This window comes from Physella acuta, unplaced genomic scaffold (assembly GCF_028476545.2).
Source record: "Physella acuta isolate Inbredline_101_S28 unplaced genomic scaffold, ASM2847654v3 ptg000421l, whole genome shotgun sequence".
NCBI lineage: Eukaryota > Metazoa > Mollusca > Gastropoda > Physidae > Physella > Physella acuta.
Genome location: NW_026731940.1, coordinates 698,781 through 711,334, shown reverse-complemented (window position 1 = coordinate 711,334; position 12,554 = coordinate 698,781). Strand labels below are relative to the sequence as shown.

General features: G+C 31.1%; 1 protein-coding gene across 1 annotated transcript; it reads left to right on the top strand.

The window, feature by feature from the left end:
- Positions 1 to 1,279: 1,279 nt before the first annotated feature.
- Positions 1,280 to 12,312, top strand: LOC131942704 (adenylate kinase 7). Its single transcript, XM_059302614.1, has 17 exons — positions 1,280 to 1,394; positions 3,007 to 3,174; positions 3,972 to 4,080; positions 4,235 to 4,329; positions 5,207 to 5,317; positions 5,540 to 5,623; positions 6,128 to 6,213; positions 6,386 to 6,476; positions 7,000 to 7,077; positions 7,571 to 7,720; positions 8,220 to 8,348; positions 8,635 to 8,875; positions 9,480 to 9,743; positions 10,528 to 10,608; positions 10,713 to 10,852; positions 11,110 to 11,268; positions 11,706 to 12,312. The coding sequence occupies exons 1-17, from the start codon at positions 1,296 to 1,298 to the stop codon at positions 11,742 to 11,744; spliced, it is 2,124 nt and encodes a 707-aa protein (XP_059158597.1). The 5' UTR covers positions 1,280 to 1,295; the 3' UTR covers positions 11,745 to 12,312.
- The last annotated feature ends 242 nt before the right edge of the window (positions 12,313 to 12,554 follow it).

Genomic DNA, 12,554 nt, shown 5'->3' with positions numbered 1-12,554 from the left:
CTACATCTTACCTATAAAACTATCGACCCTGCATCGAGATCTTAGCCCTACTTCTTACCTTTACAACTATGGATGTAAGGAGGATATGTTTTGTTGAGAGGGGTGGGGATAAATATGAAATAAGTAAGGAATCATGCAATAGTTTTGTCCAATTTAGACTGTTTATAAATCACTAACTAATGCAAAGTACTTATATTTATTATTTTGTCTGAGTTCGACACAGATGCTATTTTCTTAAGAAGGAATCTAAACATTCTAATTCACATTTATTATCACTAAACACAATCTATTATTGAAGCACGATAATAGTATAACTATTATTGAAAATCTTAATTCCACTATGTCTTGTAGATCCTCATAATAAAACTCGCTGCAGCTAGTACAAAAACAAAACAAAACATCAAGAGTAGGCCTACGCACAATACCCTTTCATTCAACTTACCATCAGATCTTTGTTCGGTCCTGAAGTTACTGGCGAAGCCAAGACACAGAGCAAACTCAACCAACAGACTGCAAGTTAGACACAGGTAAGTTCTAACCTTAACTGACTCAGGTGCAATGCAGTACACATAACATTTTATTTATGCCCCGAATAAACGGAAATGCAACCTTGACCTTTCTATTTTTAGTATAGAATGTATAGAATAGTTGATAGTATTTGATTCATGAAAGGATGTTATTCATAAATTACGTTAAATTTTTATTGGCTATATTCAATTTTCTAATTCACAACCCCCTTCCTCCCTGCGGAAAAATGTCTGAAGGAAACCCTGCACCCTAATGCAACATTTTCTATCAAACTGCCATCAGTGATGACATTCCAATCATCTGTTTTAAAATTATTTTAACACTCTTGTCCCCTCCACCCACCGCCCCCCTCAGTGTTTCTTTCGGACTTTTTTTTCAGGGGGGGGGGGGGGGGGAGGGGGGGCATACTTTAAGCTTGCATGAAGGAAGCTCTGCTCCCCCTCCCACCCTCTCTGGGTAGTTTAAAAACTGACAATTGACTACAGGCTATGTAACAAAACCAAAGTTTACAGGAATGAATTTACAAAAAATAATTATTTAAAATCTTATATAGATCTATATATATATATATGTTATTGGGAAATTTAATTTGGATTAAAATTTCCTTACGAAAATGTGAATCATTCCCTCAATCCCAATATTAACACAAGTTATTTTGAAGTAAAATACATTCTGATCTAGTTTATTCAGCGTACAATTTCTTGATTTTATATTTTAAGTAACCAAACCGGAAGCGTTTGTTTCTAATAGTTACACTCGAAAACAAGATGGCGAGTCCCGAGGAACCCGCGGAAAAAGAAAAGATAAGAAGCAAAAAGATATTTTTAAATCACCTCGACAGTTTTCAGGGAAAAAATATCGGAAAGGTAATAATTTTTTCAATTCTAACTCATAGTGATGAATTCGGTTTTAATTTCGAACTTAGATCTGCAAAATATTAACCCAGGTTAATGGACATTGATTGAGTTCATAATAATAATTGAGGGTAATCTATCGTTTTGGGTACGTAAAATCGCCCGCGGCTATTAATGTACGAAAAAGTTACCTCATTGTCAAGGCTTTAGTAGAAGTATATTGTGATATATTTGTGTCAAATATTATAGATAAATGAATAATAAACCTAAATCAATGGCTGAATATATCAATATATGCCAGAAATTAACTTTAAACAGCAGTGTCTACAAGCAAGGTTTGCTATATAAACAGCAGCCATTTGTAAAATAGAGTGACTTCCGCCTGAATCTCGCGCTATCAGTCTATAAAAATAAAACTTTAACAAGATGGCTGCTATAGTAAATGAGCATGGTTGCATCTGTTGGAAACATCGATAGTCTTCATTTATTACTGAAAAGTTTTAATTCAATTGTTTAAAAACAGGTACATAAATGAAACAAAGAAACATTTTTGTATTTTTTAAAACATAAATCCTCCTCAAAATGTGAAATAATTATTAAAATTGAAGGAGTCACCTGTTTTTTACATTACTAGTCGCGGGCGATTTTACGTACCCAAAACGATAGATTACCTAATTGAGTGAGACATTGGATTGATAAATTTAGTAATTTAGTATTTACTGTCACTACCGAGATGATGAGAATCCTTCTATCATTAAAATCATTATTGTTGACAGGGATAAAAAACTAGATTTTACATCTAGAGATCTATAGGGGCTTAGAAGATTCTAGATCTACTACTTGTCATAACCTAAGCTAGAGTCTAGAGATTATAGTTAGATTGAATCAAGTATTAGCGATGCTCATTAACTTTTAAATCTAATTATTTTTCAATTTAAAAATGCCAATGAAAAATATAGATCAATATCTAATCCATTAAACACTTTACTTGATGGTACTAGCTCATTTGGAGCTTAATTAATTTATTACATTTATTTGCAACCCACAGCAGTTCAGGAAATCTTTTTCCGTGACAACCTCAGATCAGTCTGAAGATGCAAGCTGTGCAGTCTCGATAATGCAGTCCATTTGATTTTAAACATGATGTGCAGAACATTTGATTTCGTTACCCCATTTAGTTTTACTCCCAAATTAATATTTACTTTACAGAGTATAACTATTTTGTTAATTTAATAGATTTTTCTTTTTAAAAAATGTCATCGCATTAAAATCAATCATCTGAGAGTGTGAAAAATGCATTCCAGACATTGTCACAGGCCTCGCGTGGCAGACAGCTCCTTGCTCATGCTGTTTAGTCAACAAGCATAGCATCGCCCGCCACAGCAAACACATGTCCGATTCCATGTACTTAGTTTACTAATTAGTAATGTAAGCGTAGGTCAAAGGATAAAAACTAAGTGAAATTAACAAACATTTAGAGTTTTCTCCCCTAGATGGGTTGCGGTCCCCAGCTAACAAACCTCATATGCTTGGTGAAACTTATTAACATTTCTGATTTTTAAGGACACTGCAATTTACATTGTTAACAATTAAGCTAATGAATTGTATTCACATTTGTTTGCAGTATCTTTCGCGGTGTGTAGTTGGTGCAAGTTTAGAGGAAGTAGAGGAGGAAGATAACCAGTCCCAAACATCGCTGTTTGAGAAAACAAAAGAAGGCTGCTATGAAATCGTCGGCACACTCAAAGATAAGGAAAAACCTAAACCTGACTTTGCTAAGGAAATCATTACAGTGAGTGGTGATTATATAGCTACATATTCTGCATTTTAAGTACATTGGGCATAAAATACTTAGAATATAGATTAATTGATTGGGTTTTTATTAATAAGCTGTTTCCATGAAACGGAAATAGCTAATTATGATACTTTAACTTTAACCTTCAGGGTGTTAGCATTTGGAATTAGGCGTTGGGTTGTAGTGGTAAACAAAATAACATTTCCATCTAGACCAACTTTAGAAATTTTAAGTATGGCATATATACAAGGACTTTATAACTATTAACAAAGTATACAAAACATCTCTCGATAAATGATATACGTTCAATAGACTGTTTAGATTTTAAATTGTATTAATTTTATTTTTTCTTCTTCTTCTTCTTCGTTCTTAATTTTAGTGTTGAAGGGGATTGAGATTTATCTGCCAGTGGGTTTGAACTCGAGACTTTGTTCGAATTTATCAACCATGAGCTTTTTGCCGACTCGACCACGCCTCCAACACAATTAAGCGTTACGTGTCAACTGGTTATGCGCCATTGAGGCCATTGACTCCGATTTCAGCCTGCTTTTCTTTTTGGATTTGCTTCCATAGCCTTTGTCCAATCAAGAACAATCTACAAGGCAGCAGTTGTTTAATTTTGGAGTTGTCCCTCCTAGAAGAGTGGCTGTCCCCAGCTAATGAGCCTCATCTGCCCGAGGGTTCGAACTCGAGACTTTTCGGTTTAGCAACCATGAGCTTTACCGACTCGACCACGCCGACCCCTAATTTTATTTTGAAAGATAAAAATGTATATTTTATTTTGTCTTTGTCAGTTTGAAAACAAGGATCAATTGTATGAATACATTGTGGAATGTGACATTATCATTTATGACATAACAGAAGACCCAGATCAAATTGATGAAGCTGTTTGGGCAATTTCAGGTTAGTGCCATGTTGTAAGTGGTATGCAGTTAGGTTATCTCACTGTATTTATGTTTAGTCATCAGATATTTATAGCGTCAAGTGAAAAAACAAATTAAAATTAACGACGCATAAAATATTAAAATTTTTGATGTATTTAAATTTGAATTCACAGAGTTGAACTCTGATCTGGATAAAATAGAAAAGTCCAAGATGTTCATCCTTATATCCACTTGTATGACCTGGGCTAAAAGTAAACCATTGGATCCTGTAAGTCATGTTATTTTTAATATCGTCAAGAATTATCTTAGTACTTTAAATTCTATATTAGTCTTGTTAGGTTTATTGCAAGTTATTGTTAAGAATTATCTTAGTGTTATGATAATCTACATTAGTCTTGTTAGGTCCAATGCAAGTTATTGTTAAAAATTATCTTAGTAGTATACAACTCTATATTAGCCTTGTTAGGTTCATTGCAAGTTATGAAATGCCATTATTGTTTTGTTTGTATTACATAATGAGCGCGATGACATTGTGTTTTTAAAATTAAAATGTTAAAAAAATTAGCTTTTTGGGATAACACCTGTTTTAGACAAATAGAGATTTTCATAGAAGTTATTTATTTTTTAAATGGCTTTTTAGAAAAATAAGTACTGAAAACAATGAGCAGTTGGGTATATTGTTAAACTATTTCAACAGGAAGATAAAGACAATGTATGTATTTTAAATAATTTTCACATATTGATCAAGTTCACATTAGCAGTCACATCAATTAGAATTTGTGATTTGTTATGATTGTTTCATTATTGCTTCAAAGTATGTTTTCTCACTTTTGAAATGTTGTCATTGAATGTGAATAATTACTTTTGTTAAAGAATTTTGTCACATTTCGTTTTTTCATTTATGTTATTCTTTGTCAAAAGCTTTATAAAATTGACTGGTTCAGTATTGAAAAACAATTTCTTAAAACCTCATAAAAATAAACTTAAAACTACAAAGTATTAAAATTTAAATATCAAAAAATCATGTGATAGTTTAAAAACTTCTTAAAGTTTTAGTAACCGTGAGATAAGTGGGTAAACTCTGTATAAATTATATATAGTGTTGTATGCATTAGTATTTGTATTTTTTTGTATTAATGTAACAGGAAGATCCTGAAATTCCATTTACTGAGGATGATTACAGGCGAAGAAAACCACATCCTAATTTCAAAGAACACATTAGTGCTGAAAAAACTGTGATCAAGCTGGGCAAAACAGTGAGATTTCTTTATTTAGTTTTTTTAAATGTATTTACCACTTTTGTTTTAAGACCCACACTCGGGTTCTCAGTCTGAAATTTCTTATTAAATGTGATGATTTCTGAAACATGTATATTATAATGCACTCTGGTGGAAAATTTTTTTTTGTGTATTGTGTAATATGACTTTCATTTTATATGATCTATTTGAGTGAAAATTGTATTTGTCTTGTACTTTCAGAATAAGACCAAACTTGTGACTTATGTAGTTTGCTCTGGCTTGGCATATGGTGCAGAGGAAAATATTTTTCATTACCTGTTCAAGGTAAAGGTTTATCTAATGAAATCATAATGTATACACACTGATCATTACAATAGTGCCTGCATATTTGGGAGATACTTTTTGCCCTCTCTATATATATCTGCAGGCCTATCTATAACATTACCTATATATACATACACCTGATTTATTATCTATTGATTAGGATTTTAAAAAAATCAAATATCTTTTTTTTTTGGTATTTAAAAAAAAAGAACAAATGACAATGTAATCTTTGGGAAAATAATTCCTTCTCTGTTTAATTTTTTCTAAATAAAAGAGAGTATGATAATGTAAGATAAGTATTGGTCTGTTATCAATGCTAATTTCAATGCAAACTTAATATAAATGCAATTTTATTAATAACAAAGTGGTTTAACTAAATTAAACACTGTTTCTATATTTTCACCTGCTAAGATTAAATACTTGCATAATTCATGTTTGTCTAAAGCCTTTATATTCCATATATTTATGACTATATTTATGAATAATGGGATATCTGTTTTACAGTCTGCATGGCACAATGCTGCACAATTGCAATGTTTTGGAGATGGAAAAAACATTGTACCCACTATTCATATAAAAGATCTTGCTGCGTAAGTTTTTATTCATATTTATTTAACTTTTTGTTCGTTGCAAAGATTATGTAAAATTATCACAAAATAAATAAATATGTTATCTTTTGAATAGTAAGTTGTTAATATAAGTTAATATAAGTTAATATATCTATTTACTATTTTTAATTTTTTAAATTTTAAATATTTTTAGAATAATTCAAAACATAGCAGACGCCAGGCCAAAAGTGAGGTATATAATTGCTAAGGATGAGGCCCAAAGCACCTTGGAAGACATTGTGAAGGTGAGCTAGGAGATTTCAACATGACTTGACTTAAGTGAACACTATTGCAGCCGTATATTTAATTCTGTCTACTTAATAGCAATTTTACATTGACTTAAGTGAACACTATAGCAGCCATATATTTAATTCTGTCTACTTTATAGGAATTTTACATTGACTTTAGTGAACTCAATTACAGCTGTTCATTTACTTTTACTTTACATTGACTTTATTTTATATAAATTGTAAATTGACTTTAGTGTATTTTTAGCAATTTCATATTGACTTACGAGTGCTTTTTTAGCATTTTAAATTGACTATAGTCCATTACACTTTGACTTAAATGTCACAGGGAAGGTCTCAAACAAATTAAATACAGCTCTTCTTGTGGCTGGAGCTAAGAAACTTCTGATCTCATGCTAGCAAACAAATTACAATGAAAATTAGCCAATATTTTAAATAGTTTTTTGATCACTATATTTTAAATCATATTTTAAAAGAAGTTTACCTAGAGCTACATGTATGCTTTTTCATTGAAATCTAGACAGTGAGTACCAGCCTTGGATCAGGGAAAATAAAACACATAACCAAGGAAGAAGCTTTGCTTAGCAAAGATATTGAGGTAAGTCCATTACTTTAAGAGAAATCATTATTTGAAATTAGAACTTATTTTTAAAAATTACATTATAAATCTAGCATGATTCAAACAGTGTTAGAATGTAAATTGTGGTTTGTGTAAGATTATGCACATAGCTTCTGTTCACTAGCTTTGCCACTTTAAGTGTAATTTTATTTAGAGTAAACCAATCTGAATAATGTGGTTCATAATCTTTTCCTGTTTGTGCCCAAGATTCATTGGGCAGATGAAGGAGAGTTCCTCTATATCAGTGACCTCTGCATACAGGAATAATGTGTTCATCACTATGCACACCTGCCTAATTTCCCTAAATTGACTCAGGCACCCATCAGAGCAGGTCAACTCAGGTCGTCCTACAGACTCGAGCCCTATCTGAACTTGAGGCTTTTTGTGCTAGCAGTCATAAGCTATATTATGTGTTTAAACAAATACAATTCACATATGAAGTTGAATATTTACTATCTTGTCAATTTTGTAGCAAGCAGACTTTGACATGCTACTTGTGAACCTGCGCATGGATGCTGTGTTTGTGAAAGAGAGCATGCGGCTGAACTGGGTCTCTGAAGCTGGTTTGATAGAGAACATCAACAGCATTATAAAGGAATACAAGGACACCAGAAGTCTGCAGGTAATCAGTAGTTGAGTAATTAAAATACTGGTTTTGGTCGGGAAATATGTTGAATAATTAAATCACTGGGCCTGAGGGGTAATTAACTGAAAATTAGAGAGTTGAATAATCAGATCACAGGGCTTGATGGGTAATTAGCTGAATATTAGAGAGTTGAATAATTAAATCAATGGGCCTGAGAGGTAATCAGCTGAATCATTATATCACCGTCTTAGAGTGGGACATCTATGTGTTGTGTAAAAATTCTAAGTGTAATAATTGTGAAGTAATGTAAACTAAATCTTAGCATTCCTGTCATATTAATAATAATTCAACTGTTAATTTAAATTTATTGTTGATACTATGAAGAAGTTAGAATTAGATAGAAGGAGAATATTTACATCACCTAAACATTTGGAACGTGAATAAGAAATGAGAGTTCTTTTGTAAAAGAATATAGTTGTAGCAGTCACTACTTCCCACCTTTAAAACAAGTGTTTTTTTAAAAATCTCAATCCAGCCCCTCCGTGCAGTTGTCCTAGGACCACCTGCATCTGGCAAAACAACCGTTGCAAAACAGCTGTGTGAAATATTCAAACTTCACCACATTTTGATAAAGGATGTTATTGAGGAGGAGTTGCAGAATTTGGTAGGTGACCAGGCCATTTAATAAAAAATTGTTATTTTATGACTGAATTATATTTTCACCATTCGTCTTTCAAAAGAAATTATATGTGTATATTGAGTTTTGACCAAATAGATAATGCTTTTCTTTCCGTTTTTTTGGTGCATTTGTATTTTGGTAGAGAAAACAACTTTTTTCAATAGCTCACAATTTATTTGCTTGTTTTTTTTATAAAAAAGCTTAAAAAATTAACTTGTATTAAATCAATATTTATAATTATTACATTGTTACTGTTAATTATTTTCTTTAGAAAAATAAAGCTAACCGCGCCAACACAGAGGACACTGAAGAGGATGATAACAGCGCACAGGAAGCGCAAGATTTGCTGGACCAAATCAATGAGAGCAAAGAAAACAACAACGGCCGCATTGAGGACCAGTTTGTGATCAGATTCCTCAAAGACAAACTCAAGTCGATGCCTTGTCAGAATCAGGGCTTTGTGTTGGATGGCTTTCCCAAAACAATTGCTCAGGCCAAGGAGCTGTTTTCAAGTAAGATTTAACATTATATTTAATACAATACAGCTTTAGTGGAGCTTTAGCTTAAAATTTCTCTTGTGATTTTCACATTTTAAGTACTAATTAAGAGGAGGGGGTTTGATTGAGGGGGTAATGAATTATTGTTAATGTTAAAGTAATGACTTTGGTACCTGAGTCCAGATGTAGCCTACTACACTATAGTTCTGATGGGTTCGTGGATATGTTATAAAAAGGATAGCTGGGCATGGTTCTTGTCATGTATTCTCTTTTTAAGCCAAGAATACAAAACCAGATAAACTTGCTTTGTCTGGTTTTATCAGCTGTCAGAGCTAACTGGATAGAATTCATTTGCCTTTAAGAAAATAATTAATAAAGTGTTTTAAATCAAAAAAATATTTGCTTACTAAGTATAATTTCCAATTTTCAGAAAGTAATATAGTGTTTTAATTAATACAATTTTTGCTTAATGAGTGTAATTTCCAATTTTCAGAAAGTAATATAGTGTTTTAATTAATACAATTTTTGCTTAATGAGTGTAATGTCCAATTTTCAGAAAGTAATATAGTGTTTTCATTAATACAATATTTGCTTAATGAGTGTAATTTCCAATTTCCAGATGAAGAAGAAGAGGAGGATGGAGGTGAAGGCGGGTCTGTGAACTACAACAAACAAATCATGCCAGAGTTTGTCATCAGCCTGGAGTCCACAGACGACTTCCTCAAGCAGCGCGTCATGAACCTGCCAGAGGCTGTGGTGGCTAACACCCACAACACAGAGAAGGAGTTGATGAGGCGCTTGGCAGATTACAGGGGCATCAACACTGATGATGACACTGTGCTCAATTATTTCGATGAGCTTGAATTCCACCCAGAGAAAATAGGTAAGCAAGAAGATAGCTACAAAAGATTTAATTTCTTGAGATATTTTTAACTTGATCATATAATATGCAAACAATTAGATTGTGAAAAGTACACAAAATTTAATACTTTAGATATTTTAAATTTAAAACTTGATCAAATAATAAGCAAGCATTATAAGTTTTAAAAAATCTGCATTTTCCTTTTTCAATCATTGTTTTGAGACCTATAAATTACTATATTTATGGTCTTTTCTGCAACTAATGTTTTACTGGAATTGATCTGAAAATGATAAATTATTATAGGCATTTTAATATTTTCAAATATACTAGGCCTACTATAAAGCCACTATGTAAAAAAGACTTGAAGCAGCTAATTTATGTTGGATTTTGTTTTAAAAGTAACTAAAATTTAGTTTATTTAATATGTGCATTTAACATGAGCCTCATTAACAAGTTGTAAACACACCAATTTAATTTTCAATGTTTAATTTTTATAAATTATAAAGCTGAATATGTATTTGTCAAAAAACTGCCTAAAGTTGATTTTTAAAAAAATAAACCTGGATATAATATAAAGGTTGTATTATGGTTTTTTTTTGCACATTTAGCTACAAAACTAGTTGTCATCTACAAAAGTCTCTTTGCTTCCTTACCACTTACATTACTAAATAAAAATGCTATTCTTACTAGAATGAGAACTTTTCAGTTTGGGTTGTATCATGTAAGGCCATTCATAACCAAAATAATAAGCTCCAAATTTTTTTACTTTACAATCTCATAATTTCACATTTTTTTTGTTTTACAGATGTAACTAAAGACACCTCTGAGATGATGAGAGAGACAGTAGAAAGGATAAAAAAAATCTTTGGATCACCCAGAAATTATGGTAGAGCTCATCTTTAATTTTATCAGGTCAAACATAATTTGAGGAAAATATATTTGATTTGGTTGACCATTCAGAATTGATCTGATACATTTTTTAAAACTTAGGTCCAACACCTGAGGAACTAGAAGAGATGAAGAGGGTTGAAGAAGAAACTAGGGAGAAGAGAGAAATGGAAGAAAAGGAAGAAAAAGCAAAGAGAGAGGCAGAGGAGCTTGCAGAAAGGAGGAGTAGGCAGGAAGAATGGGTTAGTCTCGTTTGCTATTTACTTGATGTTTTTTTTTTTTTGCTTGGTTGAAGGGAAGTAACTCAATGCACAATTTACTAACACTGATATATCATGAGTTGTGGTTTTTTACATTTCAAAATAGCAAGATGTTTATTTCATAACTACAGCTAAAAATTACTTAAGGGAATTCCAATAACAAACATTATTAAAGTTTAAAACTACATTTCAGCCATTAATTTTTAAATTTAAAGTTTGAAACAAATTGTTTCTTGCAGTCTCAGCGACTGAGTGAAGTCAAAAGAGAAGAATATGAACTCCTAGAAGCTCAGTCTATTCCCTTACGTAATTACCTGATGAAACATGTCATGCCCACATTAACTCAAGGGCTAATTGACTGCTGTAAGACTCGGCCAGAAGATCCCATAGATTACCTGGTAAGTTTTGTTTTTGGTTGATTCCAGCTTCAGGAAAATAACATTTTTAGTATTCAGTAAATTAATGAATTTTTCTTATATCTACTGACTACTACTATTTTTTAATTGTAATGTCTACTACTTTTTATAATGAGTATGTTTCCTTATATTCTATAACTATTGTCTACAAATTTATTATAATTTAAACTACATGTAAAGTCTATTATTTAAGATTATGTTTCCCCTTGGAATATAAAGGTTTTAATAGTCAGTTTATATAGTCTGATAGAACTTTGGTTCTCAAAAATAATATTTTTCTTTAATTGTTCTTCCTAGATTTGTCTTAGCGTATAATTTAAATGTTACTATGGAAATAATTTTAAAATGCTATTCAAAAAATATTTTTACCTTGTGGATTTGTTTTTTAAACTTATAAAATTGTTATCTTATTCTTGCAGGCAGAGTTCCTATTTCAACACAATCCCCAAATTGATTAGAGTTACTTCCCATCCTCTACATCTTCTAGGCAAAACATCTGAGTAGATTTATCTTGTCGAAGAAAACAGTATTTAATAATTTTTAAATCATACAATTTTGTTTCAAATTCCATTTTAAGGCATATCATTATTTTCATACCCAGTTCGATAAAAACAGATGCATATTTATTTTTAAAATTAGGAATTTAATTTAACTACAGTCACTTTCAATTTTCCTAAATGATTCTTTTAATATAATATTTTATGAAATCAGAAGTTTATATGCTCTTTCATTATTATTAGATAGCAATGATACAAGTTTATTCTAAACATGTTATTTTACAGTCAGTAATATTCATCCACCTGTGATATAAATTAAAAAATACATCAGATTAATACACCTTTTGAAATATTTTTCTTTTCAAGTTGTTTCCAAATGTTACAAGTACTACTTGCAATTGTACTGAATAAGATAGTAATCAAATTAGTAAATGTCTTGTTTGTATTATAGATGGCTACTCATATTAACTTTAACAATAGTTAAATAATGTTTTAAAAATATGTAGGCCTGTAATACAAGTACATTTTTTTTAAAAAGTTTATCTCATTATCTAATTAATAATTTGTAAAATTTCTTTTTAAATGTCACTTTTGATTTCTGTGCTGGTATTCCTTTTAAAAAAGTTTTTCTATGGCAACCATTTTGCCCTCATATTTTTTTTTTTTTTTTTTATTTTGTCTATGATAAATTTTATTGTGGATTGTTTACATCACAACATAGGCAAAAACTTACATTTTACCATTTCTAAAGTATAGTTTTACATCATAATG

Coding starts and splice junctions, on each gene's coding strand:
- LOC131942704 (XM_059302614.1), top strand. CDS start 1,296: ATGGCGAGTCCCGAGGAACCCGCGGAAAAAGAAAAGATAAGAAGCAAA. Junction 5,318..5,539: donor TGATCAAGCTGGGCAAAACA/GTGAGATTTCTT, acceptor TTGTACTTTCAG/AATAAGACCAAACTTGTGAC. Junction 9,744..10,527: donor ATTCCACCCAGAGAAAATAG/GTAAGCAAGAAG, acceptor TTTGTTTTACAG/ATGTAACTAAAGACACCTCT.